This window comes from Pelobates fuscus, chromosome 2 (genome assembly GCF_036172605.1).
Source record: "Pelobates fuscus isolate aPelFus1 chromosome 2, aPelFus1.pri, whole genome shotgun sequence".
Classification (NCBI taxonomy): Eukaryota; Metazoa; Chordata; class Amphibia; order Anura; family Pelobatidae; genus Pelobates; species Pelobates fuscus.
This window is the reverse complement of record NC_086318.1, coordinates 86,230,641-86,252,453: the sequence shown is the minus strand read 5'-3', so window position 1 is coordinate 86,252,453 and position 21,813 is coordinate 86,230,641. Positions and strand designations below refer to the sequence as shown.

Here is a 21,813-nt window from a genome sequence, read left to right as displayed (position 1 = left end):
AGAAGAAGGATGGTTTGAGCATACCCAACACACATGCCCCTTCCCAGTCCTGTGGCAACTCCGAATAGGCTTTCTTACCACAGATCCAGTACAAATTTGCTGGGGCTCTCCAGGTAGATGTGATGGATAAATCAAACCACACATCCTTTAAACTGGCATATCTAGCAAACGGGTTAGATGGTTCTGAGACATTTGAAGCCGACCACCAAGTTGTATTTTTAGTATCATCATCATAAGCTTTTTGCCCTAGACAAGTTAATTCTCCTACAGAAGTATTATACATTATTCCTTTCCTTGCTATGCAAACATAACCTATGATGGAGGTCTTTAATCTCCACTCAGATTTACCTCTAACACTCAAATGATAATCGGCTTGTGTAGATATTAGTTGGTCAACTGCCTCAGAACCGGACATTACCTCCTTTGCTTCCCAAGGCCATTGGTCTCCCATGTTAGTACCTCCACACACATAGCAGTTGGTAACATTAAGACTACCGGCAATACTTTCAGCTAGGTCAATGAACAGGTTTTTAGCGTTATGGGGGATCTTATTATCTATACTCATCTCTTCATAAAAGGAATGGTATACTTGATGAGTCTGGGAGGATACCGTATCAGTCTCTATTCCTATAAACAATAATGTCCCAGGATCTAAACCCGTCCCGTATATCTGAAACCCAAATAAATTTCCATACTTATCTAGGAACTTGTCGGGGTTATTAATAAGTATATGGACTGGGTTGCATTCCATAGACTTACAATAAGGGCTAGTCGGCAACTTAGTCACTATCATGTCTTTATCTACTGTCTGTCCCCAAGTCGCCCACCCCACACAAGACCAATATGGACAAAAGTTATAGTCTTTATTTGGGCATCTAGGACTCACATATTTATTTTTACTACTGGGACAAATATATTTATCATTAGACCCATACGTCCTCTCCCATCTAAGATCCCCAACATACATTCCACGGTTTTCTACCACTTGATATCGCCTTACATGCATCAAATAGCAGAACACCCGAAGAATGTACGGATTCTAACACCGTCTTATTAATTAGGGTCCCCTGAGGATCTCCATTCCTGAGAGTCAACCAAATTGTACGAGGTTGATACTCTGGACTGAAGCACTTAGGTTCTCCTACTCCTAAATGGCACACACTATAGTCTATATTTAGGTATCTACATCTTGATACCTCTCCTTTACATTCGTATTGTGAATGCCAAATTAGGGTTTGGGAAATATGGTTACCTGTTCTCGTAGTCTTAATGCATACCTCACAGCTAGGAGTGTCGGTACCTCTACCTTCCTGAATATAAAAACACATATAAATAAACACAATCAAAAGCACATCTTTCGCCGTCATCCTCAGTCTTCGTCCGTGCGATGGAACCTCAGCTTCCAGGATGTGAGGGCTGCAGGGAATGGAGTTCTGCTCGTCTTCACAGGTGTCCCTTCGAGACTTTCCTGGCTTATACACTATGTGTTGGTAAGCGGACAGGCTTTATTATGGCCTTCTCACTCACACCTGTAACAATAAAATTTGTAATCCACAATAATTCCTCGTTACTCCGACTGAGTAGTGCGTTTCAACCGGATCTTGCAGGGATTCTCTGGATCTGCTGTAATTTGCCAAGAATCGACTGCTGCTAGTTTAACCCTGGAGTGATGTATCCACGGAGTTACTTCGGCTACTTTTATCGCTGTAGGGGTAGACAAAAGAACAACATAAGGACCTCTCCACTTGGGCCCTAACGGTACATTATTCCACTCTTTAATCCACACTTGGTCTCCTGGATGATAACTATGAACAGGGGGATAAATATTCACAGGTAATCTATCTTGTACCCATTTCTGTACCTCCTCCATAGTCTTACCCAACTCTACAACCTGCTGCCGGGTAATTCCTTCTCCCAACTGACTCAAGTCCCCCCTTAAGTTACCAAGTACGGGAGGTGGTCGCCCATACATGATTTCAAAAGGAGAGAGGCCCATCCTTCTGGTAGGGGTACTGCGGATTCGCAATAAAGCTATGGGTAAGAGAACGTTCCACTTAAGTTGGGTTTCCTGACACATTTTAGCCAACTGGTTCTTTATAGTTCTATTCATTCTCTCTACCTTACCAGAACTCTGGGGTCTATATGCAGTATGAAGCCTCCACTTTATACCAAGCATATGAGTCAGTTGTTGTAGGCACTGATGAACAAAAGCTGGACCATTGTCCGATCCTATAGAACAGGGTAGTCCATATCGGGGTATTATTTCTCGTAGCAGGAATCTTACAACTTCTCCTGCTTTCTCTGTACGAGTAGGACATGCTTCTACCCAGCCTGAATAGGTGCACACAATTACCAACAGGTAACGATGTCCACCCGATTTAGGCATTACTGTAAAGTCTATTTGTAGATCGGACATGGGGAGTCCCCCCATAAACTGGACTCCTGGTGGCTTTACTGGTCCTTGTCTTGCATTATTCTTAGCACACGTTACACATCTGCGTACAATGGCCTGAGTCAAGTTGGACAATCTTGGTATGTAGAAATGTTTCCTGAGAGATTCTTCAGTACTGTCTCTCCCAGAATGTGTCCCGTTGTGATAATTTTGGACAATTTCTACCGCTAGTGATGCTGGTATGACTATTCTTCCATCTTCTAGCTGATACCACTTGTTCTCCAAATACTTTCCCGGTTCAGTCTTTAACCACTCCTCTTCTTGAGCTGTATAAACTGGAGTCCATTGGGACAGTGGAGTTGGTATAAGAGCAGCTATATGCCCCACATACTCCTGTCTTCCTGATTCAGCAGCACGCTTAGCTGCACTATCTGCCATCCGATTTCCCTTGGTTACATCACCATCTCCTCTCAGATGCGCTCGACAATGTATGATACCGACTTCTTTCGGCTCCCACACTGCTTCCAATAGTTGTAGGATTTCAGCTGCGTACTTGATTTCTTTGCCTTCTGAATTCAGTAGTCCTCTTTCTTTATACAAAGCTCCGTGGGCATGAGTGGTTAAAAACGCATACTTAGAGTCCGTATAGATATTTACTCTTAAACCTTCAGCCAATTGTAACGCTCGTGTTAGTGCTATTAATTCTGCCTTTTGTGCTGATGTTCCTTTCGCCAGTGGCCGAGCTTCTATCACCTTGTCTATTGTTGTCACTGCATATCCTGCATAGCGGATCCCTTCTTTCACATAACTACTGCCGTCGGTGTAATATTGAACATCGGGGTTCTGGATGGGAAAATCACGAAGATCTGGTCTACTTGAAAATACTTCATCCATTACTTCCAAACAATCATGTTGACTTTCAGTAGGTTGCGGCAAAAGGGTAGCTGGATTTAAGGTGTTTACAGTCTCTAAATGCACTCTTGGGTTTTCACACAACATTGCTTGATACTTGGTCATACGGCTATTACTAAACCAATGATTTCCTTTGTAATCCAACAACGTCTGTACTGCATGTGGGACTCGTACATAAAGTTCTTGACCCAGAGTGAGTTTATCGGCTTCAGCTACTAGCAGGGCGGCTGCAGCTACGGCTCTTAGACAAGGTGGAAGTCCGCTGGCCACTGCATCCAGTTGCTTAGACATGTAGGCAACAGGTCTTTGCCATGATCCCAAGTACTGTGTCAATACTCCCACAGCCATTCTTCTTTGCTCGTGTACATATAAGTAGAATGGTCGTGTGTGATCAGGTAGACCTAATGCTGGGGCACTCATCAAAGCCTTCTTCACATCTTCAAATGCCGTTTGCTGTTCTTGGGTCCATAAGAAGGGGTCGTGCTCTGTACCTTTGATGGCTGCGTACAGAGGTTTTGCCAGTATCGCATAGCTGGGAATCCATATCCTACAGAAGCCTGCTGCCCCCAAGAATTCTCGCACTTGTCTTCTATTCTTGGGTATTGGTATTTGGCAGACAGCTTCTTTTCTCTCTGGCCCCATAATCCTTTGACCTTCAGAGATATGGAATCCCAGATACTTGACAGTTGGCAAACACAACTGAGCCTTCTTCCTGGACACCTTGTATCCTGCCTTCCAGAGAATATGTAGTAGATCGTGCGTTGCTTGCTGACATTTTTCTTTTGTAACTGCTGCTATCAACAAGTCATCTACATATTGTAACAATACACACTCTCCTGGGATAGACTCGAAATCCAGTAGATCTTGACTTAGAGCTGAACCAAATAGGGTAGGTGAATTTTTAAACCCTTGGGGCAGTCTTGTCCAAGTCATTTGGCGTTTTGAGCCCGTTACAGCGTTCTCCCATTGGAAAGCGAAAATACATTGGCTTTCTGCGGCAATTCGGAGGCAAAAGAAGGCATCTTTGAGATCTAAGACTGTGAAGTAAGTAGCCCCGCCCGGAATTAAAGCAAGCAGGTTATATGGATTGGGTACAACTGGATGTATGCTAACAACCGCATCATTGACTGCTCTTAAGTCCTGTACAGGTCGATACTCATCTGTACCGGGCTTTTGAACAGGCAGCAATGGGGTGTTCCAGGGGGAAGTACAGAATTTTAGGATACCATACCGTATGAACTTATCCAGATAGGATTGGATGTTCTTCTTAGCCTTCTGCGGAATGTGATATTGTCTTAGGCTCACTGGATAAACCCCATGTTTCAGTTCAATTTTTATTGGTGGAATATTGCGGGCCAGTCCTGGTGGGTTGTTCTCTGCCCAAACTCCTGGTATGTTAAACAATGTCTCATCACTCCTAGGGTTTTGGCTAGTCAACACTGTATAAAGTCGCCACTCTTCTTCCTTTGGTACGGATAAAGTCATAATACCTGAAGGTCCATTAAACTTTAAGGATGTTGTTCCATTTGGTAGGAACGTAATCTGCGCTTGTAATTTTGATAGCATATCACGTCCCAGCAATTGGACTGGACATTCAGGCATATAAAGGAATTGGTGTTTTACTACGTGGCCTCCCAATGTACAGAGTCGACTTTTAAGAACCGGTTTTTCAGCACTTCTTCCAGTTGCTCCTATCACAGTAATAGTCCTTCCAGATGGAGGAGCAACTAGATTAGTCACCACTGAATGTTCAGCACCAGTGTCGATCATGAACGCACTCCTTTTCCCCCCTATTGATACATCGACCATAGGCTCCGCTCGACCAAGGGGGATGGAGCCCGGTCGGTATCAATAGTCCTCCATGACAGTGTCAGCCAATCCTACAAAGTCCCTACCTTCTCTATCGCGGGACCTTTGCGCTGCTGGAATATACCTGTCTTCCCTAACACTTCCTCTGTTCCCATTACTCCCTCTATAACCATTACTCCCTCCGGGGCCTCCTCTACCTCTCGCTCTACCTCTAAAGTTTCCGTAGCCTGCCCTGGGTTGGTCTCTCTCGTACTGCTCTCTTTGCGGACATTCGTTCCTCCAATGCCCTTCTTCCTTGCAATACGCGCATTGATCCCTACTCAAAGGCTCCCTACTCCATCTATTATTGCCTCTATCTGGGCCCCGTTTATCTACGCCTGCGATCGCTACCGCTAGCATATCAGCCTTTTTACGCATCTTGCGCTCTTCCTCTTTCTTACTTTCTGTATCCCTGTTCATATAGACCTTATTTGCTACCTCCATTAGTTGGGTGATGGACATACCTGCAAACCCTTCTAACTTTTGTAGCTTGCGCTTAATATCTCCGTATGCTTGGCTGACAAAGGCGGAGTTAACCATTCGGGAATTGTCTGCGTCTTCCGGATTAAAGGGGGTATACAAGCGGTATGCCTCCAATAATCGGTCATAAAAGACACTGGGCGCTTCATCGCTTTTCTGGATCACCTCAACTGTCTTCGACATGTTAATGGCTTTCTTTCCTCCGGCTTTCATGCCAGCAATTATAGCGTCTCTATAGGCTCTGAGTTGAACCATATCAGCACCATTTACGTTCCAATCGGGATCGGTGTTGGGATAGTGTGTCGCGGCCCATGCTGCTGGATTGGCTTGGTTCAAAGCACGGGCTCTATCCTCTAATGCTTTAATGGCTGCTTGATTTATTCTTGTCCTTTCCTCATTGTTAAATAAAGTCATTAGTAACTGCTGGCAATCAGCCCATGTCGGATTATGCGTCTGTACTATTGAGGTGAACAGATCAGTCATAGCTTGTGGTTTCTCAGTATACGAGGAATTATGGGTCTTCCAGTTTAAAAGATCGGTTGTGGTAAATGGGACATATACGAAGACTGGGTCAGCGTGTGCCATTTGACCTGCGGCATCGATATAAGCTGACCCGGGATTCAGACGAAGAGGCATCTGATAGTGCTTTAATTGTTGGGCACCAGTCAACTGTCGGGTTTGGATGGGGCTACGTAGAGAGGCGTCAGTCATGGGTTCCGGTCGGGGAGAGATAGGGTATGGGGATGTGGGAGGTCGGTTTTGGGAAAAGGTCGTAAATAAAACACTTCGAGCCGAGCTAGATGAAGCTTGACCGGAAGTCTGAAGTGGCGCCAAATCAGGATATTCGTTTCTAATGGGGGTGGATTCTGGTTCCGGAAGGGGAGATTTAGTACGAGGGGGGGTGGATCCTGTACTGGAGGAGGAAGCGGAAGTGGATGAGGGTAATGAGGGGAGGGGTGCAGGACTTCCTGCGTTTGCGTCACTTCTTCTTAACGGAAAGTAAGGGGGCGGCAAAGGGATCTCGGACTCAGGGGGCGTGTCCAAAATGGGCCTAACACCAGTCCTAGTGGACGAGCAAGTCCTAGCTACCATGAGGCGACACTGCTCCTCGTGGCATGTCTGGAGCCATTTTGGCGAGTCATTTACGGCCTGTCTCCAACAGTCAATATAAGGAAACTGGCCGTAAAGTTCAGGCCTACCCGATACAGCCACGTGTAAGCGCTGTACCAGAGTTGGATCCAAACTGCCACGTGGCGGCCATGCCGCAACCAAAGTAGGCCACTCCCTAGTACACAAAGTGACCAAACGTACAGGAGACATCTTTACCCCAAAATCACAAACTTTGAATCCCTTTTTAAAATTCTTAACCATACATCCTAAGGGATCCGGAATCGTTGACTGCGACGCACCCATACTTAACAATGGAACGTCGTCGACAACGAATACTATACACGCGTACTATTCAACAGTCACACCCGTTTCCTCTGGCAACAGCACCACGTGGTACGGTTACCAAGTGAAACGTACACAATAACAATAAACACTCAGGGAATTCCCGTACACACACAGCTGTTACACCAGTCACTATATAATCAATATTATGCCCTTTGGCGTAACTATACAGTCACCCACGCTATAATTCTCTATATACGAATTACCCGTCTATAACACACCCCAGTAACATCGTCTTTTACAAATAGCGGTTACAGTACGGTTAGCATAGGTCAAAGCACAAGTTAAGGTCACAATACAATTATTAGTGGTTATGGTGTTAAACATGCAATGGACGACAATGATTAGTACTTATTATATAATGTCAGTAAATATACAGGGTTATGGTACCGTGCACTATAATACAGCAACACACTATTAACACTCTCGCTAGACGGCTGAGCTCGCGCTATCTAACAAGATATACACTTTACTAAAACAATCGTTAACACATTTACAATTCCCAACTAAACTATTGGCCAGTACCTTGAATGGACTACCTAAAACTATATACACCCGTTTTGGTTAGCCACACTGCCCAATCACCACATATATAGCGAGCTAGAGAACCGAATTTACACAGGCGCCTCTTAGTCGCACTATCAAAAGTCTAGTGGGTTCCAAATTTACACGCCTTCCCACTTAGCCCAGATAGGATGAGAACTAGCGAACCGAATTTACACAGGCGCCGCTTAGTCTCCCGGTCCCTCCGACCTAGCGAACGTAATATACACCCTAGAACGCTAGTCTAGACAAGACACCGGTGTCCGGCTAGGGCTATTTACACCAGGACCCCGCCTGACTAACCAAATCAAACGGTCTGACTAAAGAGCGTTCGATCGAGCGGTGCGCCTTCGCTCCTTCCCTCCGACAGAGGGGGCAGATACACAGATTCAAAACCCCTTTGGGCCTACCGCACAATCGGTATACCCCTAGTGGGTCCTGCCGTCTAAAACAGCAGTTGTCTTACCTCCTCGTTCCTGAACCTGAGTTCACACTCATCGACGGGGACACCCCAGCACTTCTCACGTAGAGGCCGATGATCTCCTGGACAACAGACCAGTGGCGCCGAGACGAAGGGAGGTCCACGCAGAAGTTCAGGGGTGCAGCCGTAGAGAACGTGGGCAAAGATAGACCGTCTCACGCCTCTGCCTCTCAGCTACCGTTGAACGATGAGCTTCCCGGCCAATGCACCAAATGATACCGGAGAAACTGACGGAAGCCAAGCACAGAGAGATGGACACAGGTTTCTTCAGGAAGGAAGAGATTCTTTATTGGATCACCGATCGGGACTCAGAGGGACTAGCGTCACCAAAATACAGCAAAGTCTGAGTACTGAATACATAGAGTACATTCCTTATATAGCACTGTAGCTCCTCCCACAATTAACTACACCCACACATGCCCTTAACCTATTTAATAAATAGAGTCTAAACTCATCCATCCGGTCTAACCACGTGGCTCATCTGATACAAAGGAGAGGGACGCGTAATTCCAGTTCTTACATTCCTGCACCTGGTCAGTACAGTGATAACAGTATCTTAGCTACGTGTAATTAACTAACTGATACTACAAACACATATACATACATATGCCTTGTGGCAATCTTAGCCTGCTAAACTTGTATTTTACTGGAATTACATCACAGTATGTGGGGTTGTCGTGCGAGCAAGGGGGGCACTATAGGGAACTACAGTGCTAGGAATACAATATTTTTATTCCTACACTATAGATTCCCTTTAATCTGTGCATTTTCAGGGCGCAAGTCATGCACGATTTATAAAAAGCCTTAAAAATGCAGAATACATTTTCCCCATGGATTCCCTTTAAAACTAATCTTGATGCAGTACTTCACGGCAAGCTGGCACTTGTCATGTTTATCATCCAGTCTTTAGTGAAAAAGCAAATGTCTGTTCATGTGAGATAAGGAAATTGTACAACAAATTATGAATAGATTAAGAAGATAACGAGTCAGAGTTTATCTGCCTTCAGAGGAAATTAAAAGTTGAATAATAATTAAAAACCACTTAAACAAAAAGTAAAACTGACTGTGTATAACTTTGCAGTTTAAAAATGTGTAACCCCTATTACATCATATATTCCCACAACCTGCTTACCCGCAGACGGTTAGAACCCAATTCCAACAAACGGAGCTGGGTTAGGTAGACAAGGTTCTCCATGCGGGTGATCTTATTATTCACCAGATACAGGCGACGAAGCTGAGTCAGAGTGTCCAAACCGTCAATACGCCTCAGGAGATTAAATGACAAGTCCAGAATTCTGCAGAGGGAATAATGTGTACAGATACAAAACTAATCAAATAAAGTTTTCCTTTGGAGCCATGACATGACCGCAAATAGTTGAAAAGTTACATAAGGGATGATATCTCATATTATTCCCATTTTGAATATAGGGAAGGGTCAATTTCTGCTTTCAACAAAAGGAAAGTGTTGCATAATCTTGAAAAACAGTAAGCATAACACTTAAAAGGCATTAAAAAAAAAAAAAAAGAAAACACATGTAAAGACAGAAAGGAATAACGTACATCAAAATAAATAAAAGCACTTCAATATTTCTCTTTTAGAAAATGATTATGGCGTTTAAGCCATTGTGGTGTACAGTTCTTAAATTCTCACATTTAATCTAAATGAAAGCCTAGGACCTTGGAGCGATTAGCCTGACTGTATTCAAAGATAAGAAAATGTAAAATAAAAATTATTGCTAGACAAATACTGACTTTGCTTTATGATAAAAGGAAATTAACGGAGCAATGCATCTATAAATGATGAACATTTGTTTATTGAAACCTACACTGTTTATAATCATGTACTTCTTGTTTTTGCCCACAAAAGGTAACTGAGGGATATTCACATTTCATCAGGAACAACATAAATTTGCACAGCATTGTAACTATTAGCACGGATTCACTGGTTATCACTACATTGCTTGTAGCTACGGATGCAGTCAGACAAGTATTCGTAAGATAGCAATGGTGTACATCAGTTGCAGGTATTAATGCACATTTTGGAAAAATATTTTTGTCGGTTAAACATTTTTTTCATGGAAAATATCCATGTGTACATCAACATTCTCCTCACTATTGGTTTATTGGGATTTTTGAAATATAGACAGTGTGTTGCATCATTGAAGGGTCCAGACACCCATAGTTTGAGAGGAGCTTTTTTTTTTTTTTTTTGTTACATATATAGTTCTTAGAAGCAATATAGTCCCTCTAGAAATAAAATATAATTGAATAGATATTATACGTGGTGTTGTAGAATTCCCCTTTTCTATAAATAATAACTTACAGTCTATTCCTATTACCATGTGAATTTGCTGAAAGGTGTTTAAGCGCTGTTAAATACACTTGCATTTATTTCTTGATCCATTTAAATGATGAGGCAAAGTGAATTATTTGGTCCATAATTATATTTTTCTATGACTTCACATGTATTTTTTATTTTTAATTATTAAGATTATTCATAAATGTAACAATAGCTGAAAATAAATTCTCTTCATGGAGAGCACTACAGTTTCTGAAAAAGTGGTTCTTGCAAAAACGTGCAAACATATTTAGAAAATATTTTATTAATATCAATTCCTTCGATTCTGGCAGTAGCAATCTAATATTAGGGATATATTTTGCTGATGCATATTAAACATTGGGGTACTTTATACAGGACAGTTTATAAGATAAAGTACTCGAGTATAAGCCGACCCGAATATAAGCCGAGGCCCCTAATTTTACCCCAAAAAACTGGGAAAACTTATTGACTCGAGAATAAGACTAGGGTGGGAAATGCAGCAGCTACTGGTAAATTTCTAAATAAAATTCGATCCTAAAAAAATTATATTAATTGAATATTTATTTACAGTGTGTGTATATAATGAATGCAGTGTGTGTATGAGAATGCAGTGTGTGTGTGATTCAGAGCCTTGGTGGGGGTTATTTTTTAATTATTTTAATATTGTTTTTTGTTTCATTAATTTTTTATTATTATTTTTTTATTTTATTATTATTAATATATATTAATTTTTTCGTCCCCCCTCCCTGCTTCCTAGCTGGCTAGGGAGGGGGCTCTCACTCCCTGGTGGTCCAATGGCATTGGTAGTTCAGTGGGGGGAAGAGAGGGGCTGGCAGGGAGCACTTACCTCTCCTGCAGCTCCTGTCAGCTCCCTTCTCCTCCGCACCGGTCCGGTCAGCACCTCTGTCAGCTCCCAGTGTAAGTCTCGCGAGAGCCGCACTATGACCCCGCGGCTCTCGCAAGACTTACACTGGGAGCTGACAGAGGTGCTGACCGGACCGGCACGGAGGAGAAGGGAGCTGACAGGAGCTGCAGGAGAGGTAAGCGCTCGCTGCCAGCCCCCTGTCTGTATTATGGCAATGTAAATTGCCATAATACAGACAGGGACTCGAGTATAAGACGAGTTGGGGTTTTTCAGCACAAAAAATGTGCTGAAAAACTCGTCTTATACTCGAGTATATACGGTAAATGGTTATTTCCCTAAAAATACTGACAGACAATTTAGAAGCCTAAAGAGCAAGTAACATCTTTATTGCTGAGCTTACTCACTCAAGCTGGCTCAGGGTATCCAGATTTTGGATTTTACGGATCTGATTGTCATATAGGTCCAATTCTGTCAATGTTGTCAACAGTTCCAAATTTTCAATCAACTTTATTAGGTTTTGACGCAGGCACAGGGTCTACAGGGGTAAAATCAATGAGAGAGGGAAGCTTAGAGGTAAGGCTGTGGATGCAGATTTGTAAGGAAAAAAACAAAAAACACACACAGACAAGTCAAAAGGAAAAGAAAAAGGAAAAGAAGGGAACAAAGTACATTTCGGTTAAAAGGGAAGATGGCAGTTCTAGTCCCAGAATCTTGTGCTATTCTACTCCAGAGTGGTTTGTATAATGTGTGAAATTTCAGAATCATTCTTAAATGGATCAGAATATAACATGAGATATTGCCATTATAGTTCATATTCCTTACATATCATGCTGACATTAGAAGGCTGGGCCAAGCACCATAACCACTTCTGGTCCTTGTATTGAGTGGTGCAAGGAGCTTTAATTTTCTATTGCATCTCAATGCATAATATAGCACTGATTTGTTAAAATTCACATGATCTATATTAGCAGTCTACTCTACAATGTCTTGTAGGTTTTCTAACCCCTGACCTGAACAAAAATCGGTTTTCTACTAAGGAATGTATGAACAGGATGTAGATATGTGTCATAGCATTTCTTCACAACGCTCTTCAACACTCATTCATAAATACAGGGTATAAGCTACCTATATACTGAATGTGGCACCTGGTGATAATGTTGCACATGGCGCCATCTACTGTTCATCTGACCAAACACACATAACACAAGTCTTTTCAATATATAATTTAATGTTTTTAATTGTATAGGAATACTGCAAAGTAGAATAGCACACACAATGAAATGTTGTACAAATAGTGTACAAAAAAAAAAAAAAAAAAAAAATCGTATTCTCTGACTTCTCACATCACTATTTGATAAATGTTGCCACATGCTGTTCCTCAGTCAGTGTATACCATATGTAAAAAGGGAGAACATTGCATTCAAGTGCTGTTGTATATTCTGGTCCTGCATAAGTATATATTGTATAGATTAATCTGTACAGTAATGCTGTTCTAGCCATCTGTAAGTCTAGTACAGTGTTTTTTTGTTTGTTTTTAGACCTGTCTGGTATTGCATCAACTGATATAAATCAGTTACATTTTCTGTAACACTAGAGACATGGGTATTATAGACACACTCTAAGGACCAAAACCACTTCAGCTTAACAAATTTATTTTGATGTGAAAACGCCACCCTTTGTTATCGGACAAGGCAAAACCATGCCACTTCTGTGAAGAGAAAATGCTGCCAGTCTTTTTCAGATTGATAGAGGCTAGAATAATTTCCTCACTGAAGATTTTCAAAGGTTTTCACGTTCAACGTCATCACTCACAGGATGAAGTCACCAAATGCATCCAAAGATTCTCAAAGAGAAGCGATGCATTTAATACTTCTCAATGAAGAAAAATCTAATTGGTGAAGAGTGGTGATGGCTGCGCATGTGTCCCATGTCTCAAATTATTTTCTAGGAGTCATTGCACTCGACAAAAATTCATCACAAAAATTGTGCAAAATAAGGAAAGAGAAGGTCACTGCTGTGATCAAATAGTAAAAATAATAATTATAATAATAATAATAATAATATTCATTCCAGAGCTGTTATTAGGAGAGTGGAAACACAAAGTATCCATTGGTGTCTGGTGTCCATTTACACAAATAAATGTAGTCCAGATGCACAAAATGATATTTCAGGGCCCACTAGGGTAACACATTTATTAAGAGGAGTGCAGAGAGCACAATCCAAATGCTTTGGGCCTCAGCTCTTTATCAATGTTTATAACACTATAATAAAAGGACTGATAAAGTATAAAGGTTTCTATTGTGCTTGCCATGCTTGGCTGTATAAAGGTGCATGTCCTGGGCACTGCATTACATGTAGAGTGATTTGTTTTCAATTATTTTTTTTGAATGGTGGCAGTAGTGTAAACATATTAAGGAACACCATAAGGTTAAAAATAAAATATTTTTAAATTTCAATTTTAACTCACCTTAACCTTCCTCAGCACCTCAAAGCCTTGAATCTTCCCTATCCGTAAATGGTTCAAGTCAATATCCTAACAAGAGAAATTACAGGAAAACAGAATATTATAACAGGAAAAAAAAAAAAAGACAAAATTAGATAACTAGTGAAAAAATGGGGTAATGCATAGTCTAGCACAGTCAGAGGACACTTAAAAACCAAAAAAAAAAATCACATAACCGAGGGGCAAAGTAAAAAGTAAGGAAAATTAGAAAAATAAATAAATGTAAAATAACTACATGATTAAATGGTAAATATAGCTTGGAGTTGATTGTCCATGCTAACATTTTAATGCATTACAAGACAGTGCATTTATTTTATATTAATATAAATTCCCCCAGTGAACTCAGCCTAAATTTTGCGTTATGAAGTCAGCTAGAGGAAAGCCAGTCTCACGGAGCTGTGGAGGATCCCTCCCATCCTTTTTTTGTCAAGCCACTCCCAAATGATTTTAGAAGAAAACCTGTGTATGTTACCCTTGGCAGCAGAACACACCAAACTGAGCAGTAGTAGTTTTGCTGCTTAGATCACCCTTTTTGAAACATGCAACCAATGTGTAAAATGTGCAGATTAGGGTGGCTTTTTTTACATTTAGTTTGCCCTGCTTAAATTTCTATTCTCCCTCCTCTGGCTAATTTTTATCCTATCCTAATCACTACTCTTCCTTCTTACACACATTCTCCTCACAGGTCTTGTAGTTATTATCTAACCAACATTACAAGGAAAAGGCAGGAATTTTAAATAAATATTTCTCCTCTATATATATTAAGGAAGAACCCATGGAAATAGATGTGCAAATGATTGCTACTAAAAACTTGCAGAATAATTGTAATTGGTTAACTCAAGACAAGGTGCTGCAGCAACTAAAGAAAGTTAATATAAACAAAGCTCCAGGGCCTGACGGTATCCATCCACGTGTACTTAAGGAACTAAGTGTAGAAATAAGTGAACCTCTGTTTTTAATCTTCCAAGATTCTTTTCTTTCAGGAATTGTTCCGGAGGATTGGAGGAAGGCAGATGTGGTTCCTATATTCAAAAAGGGTTCAAAATCCTTGCCTGGAAATTATAGACCTGCGAGCTTAACTTCTGTGGCTGGTAAAATATTTGAAAGGTTATTAAGGGATTATATTCAAGAATTCCTTGAGAAGAACATGGTTATCAGCAAAAATCAGCACGGTTTTATGAAGCACAGGTCGTGTCAAACTAACTTGATTGCATTCTACGAAGAAGTAAGTAGAAGTATAGATCAGGGTGTTGCAGTGGATGTGATCTATTTGGACTTTGCCAAGGCATTTGATACAGTTCCACACAGAAGATTAGTGTTCAAACTCAAGGAAATCGGTCTAGATGAAAATGCTTGTTCTTGGGTAGAACATTGGCTTAAAAACAGAGTACAAAGAGTTGTCGTTAATGGTAAATTTTCAAGCTGGACAGAGGTGGCAAGTGGTGTCCCTCAGGGGTCTGTTCTGGGACCCCTTCTATTTAACATGTTTATAAATGATCTTGAAGACAGCATTGAAAGTCATGTTTCAGTGTTTGCAGATGACACAAAACTTTGTAAAATAATACAATGTGAGCAAGATATTACTTTGCTGCAGAGGGATTTAGATAGACTGGAGGACTGGGCACTCAAATGGCAGATTAAATTTAATGTTGAAAAATGCAAAGTTATGCACTTCGGCGTAAAGAATACACAAGCAACGTATACCCTTGATGGAAGCGAATTAGGGATAACAACACACAAAAAGGACTTGGGAATTGTTATAGACAACAAACTATGCAACAATGTGCAATGTCAATCAGCAGTGGCCAAGGCCAGCAGGGTATTGTCATGCATGAAAAAGGGCATTCATTCTCGGGACGAGAAGATCATTTTGCCTCTTTATAAATCACTGGTAAGACCACACATTGAATATGCTGTGCAATTTTGGGCACCTGTTCTAAAGAAGGATATTATGGCACTAGAAAAAGTGCAGAGGCGTGCTACAAAATTAATAAAAGGAATGGAACATATCAGCTATGAAGAAAAGTTAACAAATTTAAACCTATTTAGTTTAGAAAAACGTCGCCTGAGAGGGGATATGATAACATTATACAAATACATTCGAGGCCAATACAAACCATTGTGTGGAAATCTATTCACAAACCAGACTTTACATAGGACACGAGGCCATGCGTTTAGACTGGAAGAAAGAAGATTTCGTCTAAGGCAAAGGAAAGGTTTTTTTACTGTAAGAACAATCAGGATGTGGAATTCTCTGCCTGAAGAAGTGGTTTTATCAGAGTCCATACAGATGTTCAAACAGCTACTAGATGCATACTTGCAAAAACAGAATATTCAAGGATATAATCTTTCAATGTAGGGTAATAACTGCTTGATCCAAGGATAAATCTGACTGCCATTCTGGGGTCAAGAAGGAATTTTTTTCCTAGCTTGTTGCAAAATTGGAAGTGCTTCAAACTGGGTTTTTTTTGCCTTCTTTTGGATCAACAGCAAAAAACATATGTGAGGAAGGCTGAACTTGATGGACGCAAGTCTCTTTTCAGCTATGTAACTATGTAACTATGTAACAGGGGCTTTCACCTGATATTTTCTAAACTTTATGACATTTACGTCTACTGCCTATATTTCAAAGTTCACATTACAGCACAGTTTTTTTGGACTTAATTAGAAGGTGTTTGTAGAGATGACAAAGCCACATAGCTGGGAGTATACAGATTCAGTTATTAGATGCTTACATAAGCCTATGACCTTTTTCTATTGTAATATCTATACTATTACCACAAGGTCTGTCCAATCTTCCCGCACCTCTATATTTCAACAATACTGCTGTAAAGGATGTCATTCCTACTAGTAATAATATAGAAGCCTAAATACTGAAAAATACCTTGATGTGCCCAGAAAGGAAAGCGTTCATAACATTAAGTGAGCATGATAATTGGCTGACTCGCTTCCTGGTTTGCTGAGAACTCAATTGTAGAAACTGAAGACAGACTTTGCAGCAGATGTAGGAACTCCTACTGCATGTTTATTATTGTTTTTATGCATTATAAAAGGCTATTTTTCGCCCTTTAGGCAGTCAGTTTCATGTTAGAAATGTAAGGAGAAGAAAGGGCTAAATATTTAAATTATTTTGCAACTAGACATCTTCCAGCAGGCATACTGAAGTACTTTATCATTACAAATCCTTAACGTGCCAGCAAAACTGTGAGAATAAAGCTGGATAAAAGGGGATATCTTCATTAATTAAAAAAGTCAGACAGAAGGCTTATACAAAGTTCTACATTAAATAAGGTAGGTGCTGACAAGCTGTAGATTTTTACAAGCTTCGAATTCTTAAATCTTGGTGTTTGACATATTTATTTAATTTCCTTATCGTTACCTCAGCTTCTGGATCCAAGTTGATGGTTTCAATGTCCACTGGGGTTTCCAAATCTCCTAAAACAAACAATGAATTACAATCAAGTAATGCAATAAACAGACATGTCCACACTTTGCAAAAATTCTACAATATCTAAAAAGGAAACAAGTAGTTTCTGATACGACGACATGAAGGACTACGGAATCAGATAAAGTACTACATTGTTTTAATATTCATGTGTAAATCTGAAAAACTACTGTTTTTGTTCTTTGTCTAGAACACAAATAAAAATGAAATAAGAAACGTTACACATTCAAGATCCATGCAGTCAGAAAGCGTATACATTTGATTACTGCGGTTCAGTGCTGCTGAATTGGTCTAAGCTGGGATATAACAAGTTAGCTGTGTTCGGAACATATTTGTGGTTACTGAATTTAAAATAATAGTTTCTAGAATATTAAGTCTTAAAGGACCACTATAGTGCCAGGAAAACATAGTGCCCTCAGGGTCCCCCTCCCGCCGGGCTGGATGGAGAGGAAGGGGTTAAATCTTATCTTTTTTCCAGCGCCGGGCTCCCTCAGCGCGGGGAACGCTCCTCCTCCTCTCCCATTCATCGGCTGAATGCGCGGCAACAGCCACGCGCGCAGTCAGTCCAAAGGAAAGCATCCTCAATGCTTTCCTATGGACGCTGGCGTCTTCTCACTGTGAAAATCACAGTGAGAAGCGCCTCTAGCTGCTGTCAATGAGACAGCCACTAGAGGCTGGATTATCCCTAATGTAAACATAGTTTCTCTGAAACTGCTATGTTTACAGCAGAAAGGGTTAATCCTAGGTGGACCTGGCACCCAGACCACTTCATTAAGCTGAAGTGGTCTGGGGGTCTATAGTGGTCCTTTAATGTTTTTTTCCAGAGTTCCAAAGTTTTGAAAGGTAGCTGAAAACTCTTCTTTGATTGATATTATAAACAGTGGTGTTGTAGTGCTAAAAATTATACTTTCTATACAAACCATGTATTAAATATTATTCAATTAGATACACTAGCTAAGTATACTAAAGGGTCAGGATAGTCAATACGTTGATAATAATTAACAATTACAACTTCTACATTATAGTGAACTCAGGTAATACTTGGAATCATACTGAGAGATTGTAAGAAAAGAAGAAGAAAAAAAAAAAAAGTCTAATTTGAAATCTAATCTGTAGTGTGTTTACACACGACATGTTCTGCCTTCAGAATACAGTTATAATCCAAATTTTGCCAGCAACCACAAATATGTGCGTATGAGAATAAGTGGCAGAACACCTCTGGTAAATTATGCAAAAGAAAACAATAAAACTAAAATAAGAAAAATAAGGAAAAAAAAACAAATGTATACACACAGTAATCAAATGCATAGATATATTGGATTTTGCAGCAAAAAAACAAAAAACGCTCCATAAATTAAAATACCAATGACACCGCAACTATCATGGTATGACAACTGAAGGTACTGACCAGTAGCATACTTATTGGGAGGCTGCAAACCTGAGGTAACAAGCGGCAAGGGGTGTACTATTCATCACCCTTTCGCCAGAACATCCACCTGCCGACTGGCCCATTGCCTGTGGAGGTGAAGCACAGAAGGTTTACCTTATACTGGTGATGGAGCTGGGATACAACATCATCCCAGCCCTGGCATCTGTACAGGGCAGAAGGGAGCTGGGAAACCAGCACATAGAAACTGGATCCTAGCAATTAAGCTCCAATCCAGCTCTCCTTGTTAAGGTAAGAAATGGGAAACTAGATAGACCTAACTGTGATTCCCCCCTCCCCACCTCTTCAAAAGAAATAAAATGAAAATTAAGTGAGTATACGAGTCTGTGTACGTATACTGGTTCACGTGTTTGTGTTCAAGTCTGTGTGTATATAGGATTTACATTTCCACTCCAGGTGACAAGTAACCTAGGTAACGCCTCTGGTACTGATAATGTGTAAGCACTTTTCATATCTATCAAACTGATCCCAAAAAAAAAGGGTATCAATGGATGTTTTTCCCCCAAAGCAAATATAATAGGATTATAATAAACGTAATATAAAATTTATCTAAATGCATTAATTCATCATAAAATACAAGTAAGAACGTTACCCGAGATTTCCTCTCCATTCTTCTCTCCTCCATCAGGAATATCTTGTTTCTCCTTTATTTCCTCATCAGCTGACTCATCTGATTCCCTTCTCCTGTCAACTGCAACAGATCATCTAATATATTACACAGTCCTATCCCTGGGCCATAAACAAAACACCATATAAAAAAAACAAAAAACCTTCCCTCTGAATGTCAAATCAGTTGAAAATCAAAAAGGTAAAAATGCCACAAAAAATAAAAGTAAAAATTAGAATGATCAGTATTAAAACATGCATTTGAATTTGGATGTGTATATCCCAAAAGACTTCACATTCACTCTGCATATACATGTTATACAGAACAGGAATGCCACAGTCTAACACATGCAAAATAGCCAAATACAAACAGAACATAAAACTAATATTAAATAAAAAAAACAAAATAAAAAAAACATGTCAAGTAAAAACAGGGTGCAAATATGAATAATGACATTTTGAAAAGAGAAATTAGTAAAGCCAGCATTTAGTGAACAGATCCCATGAATGCATATTGACAGTCTGCTCCCTCCCTAATCTTCCACATGAAAACAGGTTGCTGTTTTTTTTCTTTTGGGTATCACTTATCATTCAACTTGAAAAGTTACCTTGACCATGGCATTAGTACCAAAACACTGGGATGTGCAAGTATTTTGTTTACTAGGAAAATTTATTTATTTATAATTTCTTATACATTTGGGAATGTATCATACATGTTTATGCCCACATGTGTATTTATTATTTTTTTCCCCTTCTCTTATTATTGCCGTTTATATAGCGCCAACAGAATCTGTAGCGCTTTACAATATTATTAGAGTGGGAATTTAACTATAAATAGGACAATTACAAGAAAACTTACAGGAACGATAAGTTGAAGAGGGCCCTGCTCAAACGAGCTTACAGTCTATAAACCAGTTTTTGCAACTGGATTGCTATGTATGTTTCTGCAGTATTTGAATAGTCACATTTAACTTTAAACATGTTAAAATATTTTGATAGTGTGCACACAATTGGTCATTGCACAAGTTTGAATTCTGCTCGATACAGGTTTATGACTATACCATTCCCAATATTAATGAAAAATACGTTTTTGGCATGGTGTTTTGTTCCATGTAGCTCGGGCAACCAGACCAAATCTCTGACTTTTTTTTTTTTTTTTTTTAATTAAAAATCCAGTTCAGTAAAAGCTGATCAACTAAACTTTCAAAACAACCCCATACATGTGGCACGACTTTCATATAAATTGCTGAGAACAACAGGTTATTTTTTTTCCTGCTCGTCAACCTTGCTCAATCAATAACTGGGAGTTGGCAACATCACCAGGCTCCATCATAGATACACCCTTGGTATATATTTGCCCTCTGTCAGTAACATCCTAGGAGTCGAACACAGGGCTGGATAGAATACATCTTTGGCTCAGTTTGAGCTACATCTCCCATGACGCTTTTTGACCCTGGTACCCGATCCAAACATCCTTCCCACCACCCACTCATGACATGACAATCACACCTGAATGTTATCACCTGTCATATAGGGACATCCTTTAGCACCCCTATTAATTAAAGACTATATATACATATATATATATCCTCAAACAGCCCACCTACCTACTGACTGAGCATCATAATAAATACTCCATAGCAGCCCAGTGTGTCCTGCACCCCCCACAGGTAACCATCACCTGCTGAAACCCACCACCTGCCTCCATCTTCCCCAGACTGGGAGCTACAGTCCATATACAATCCTTAGTGTCAGCTTTTTATACACAGCCAGTCCACATCCTCAAGAGCCAGTGTTGACACTTACCGTCCATGTCTTGCACGTCCACCTCGCTTACTTCATCCGCCATTGTTTTCTTGATCCTACAGAGTCCGGAAGCAAAAAAAAATATCTCAACCAATCAGCAGCGAGAGCCTGTCTAGCTTGCCGAAGAAAAGTAGCCAATCAGCGGGATGCTTTTTTTGAAGTCTTGATTGCACAAGCGCTAAATTTTTTAAGCATGTCGGGATTTGTAGTCTCGCTGTGGAAAACGCATGAGAGTTTAGGCATTTATGCTTAAAGCAGAACATATTTGTAACTGTGTTAGTGCATGAGTTCATGTATTGGTTTATTGTTTTTTTTTTTTTTATTGTTTCCATACAAATATATTGTATTAACTTAATGTTATAAGATAGAAGAATAATTAGCATCATGATGACCAGAGTTGAATGTTCATTTCAAATAGACACATGCAAATCTGGAACCCTGCTCTTGCACTGGAGACTTACTAGTCTCAAGTTGTTGTCCTGTGAAAAATAAAGAATTTCTAAATAAAATAAGATTTAAAAAAAATAAATACAAAAAAATTCAAATAGATAAAGACGGACTCTTTAAATTGGACCCCATCCCAAACCACTCATGCGCTTTGAAAAAAGCATTAAGTTTAATCAAATGTATAGATTAGAAGAAAATCTTATTTAAAATATATTTTTTTGGCATAGACTCCATGCCGAAGAATATGCTGTGGTTGCTATTATTAC

At 40.1% G+C, this 21,813-nt stretch overlaps 1 protein-coding gene across 1 annotated transcript in view; it reads right to left on the bottom strand.

Annotated features, from left to right (window-relative positions):
• PPP1R7 (protein phosphatase 1 regulatory subunit 7) overlaps nt 1–21,184 on the bottom strand; it is a 42,010-nt gene extending 20,826 nt beyond the window's left edge. The window contains exons 1-6 of the mRNA XM_063442414.1: nt 21,101–21,184; nt 19,281–19,379; nt 17,176–17,231; nt 13,761–13,826; nt 11,698–11,828; nt 9,241–9,403 (exon numbers count right to left, since the gene is read on the bottom strand). Of these exons, the coding sequence (XP_063298484.1) occupies nt 9,241–9,403; nt 11,698–11,828; nt 13,761–13,826; nt 17,176–17,231; nt 19,281–19,379; nt 21,101–21,143 (558 nt within the window). The 5' untranslated portion in view covers nt 21,144–21,184. The remainder of the gene's footprint in view (nt 1–9,240; nt 9,404–11,697; nt 11,829–13,760; nt 13,827–17,175; nt 17,232–19,280; nt 19,380–21,100) is intronic.
• Between the last annotated feature and the right edge of the window lie 629 nt (nt 21,185–21,813).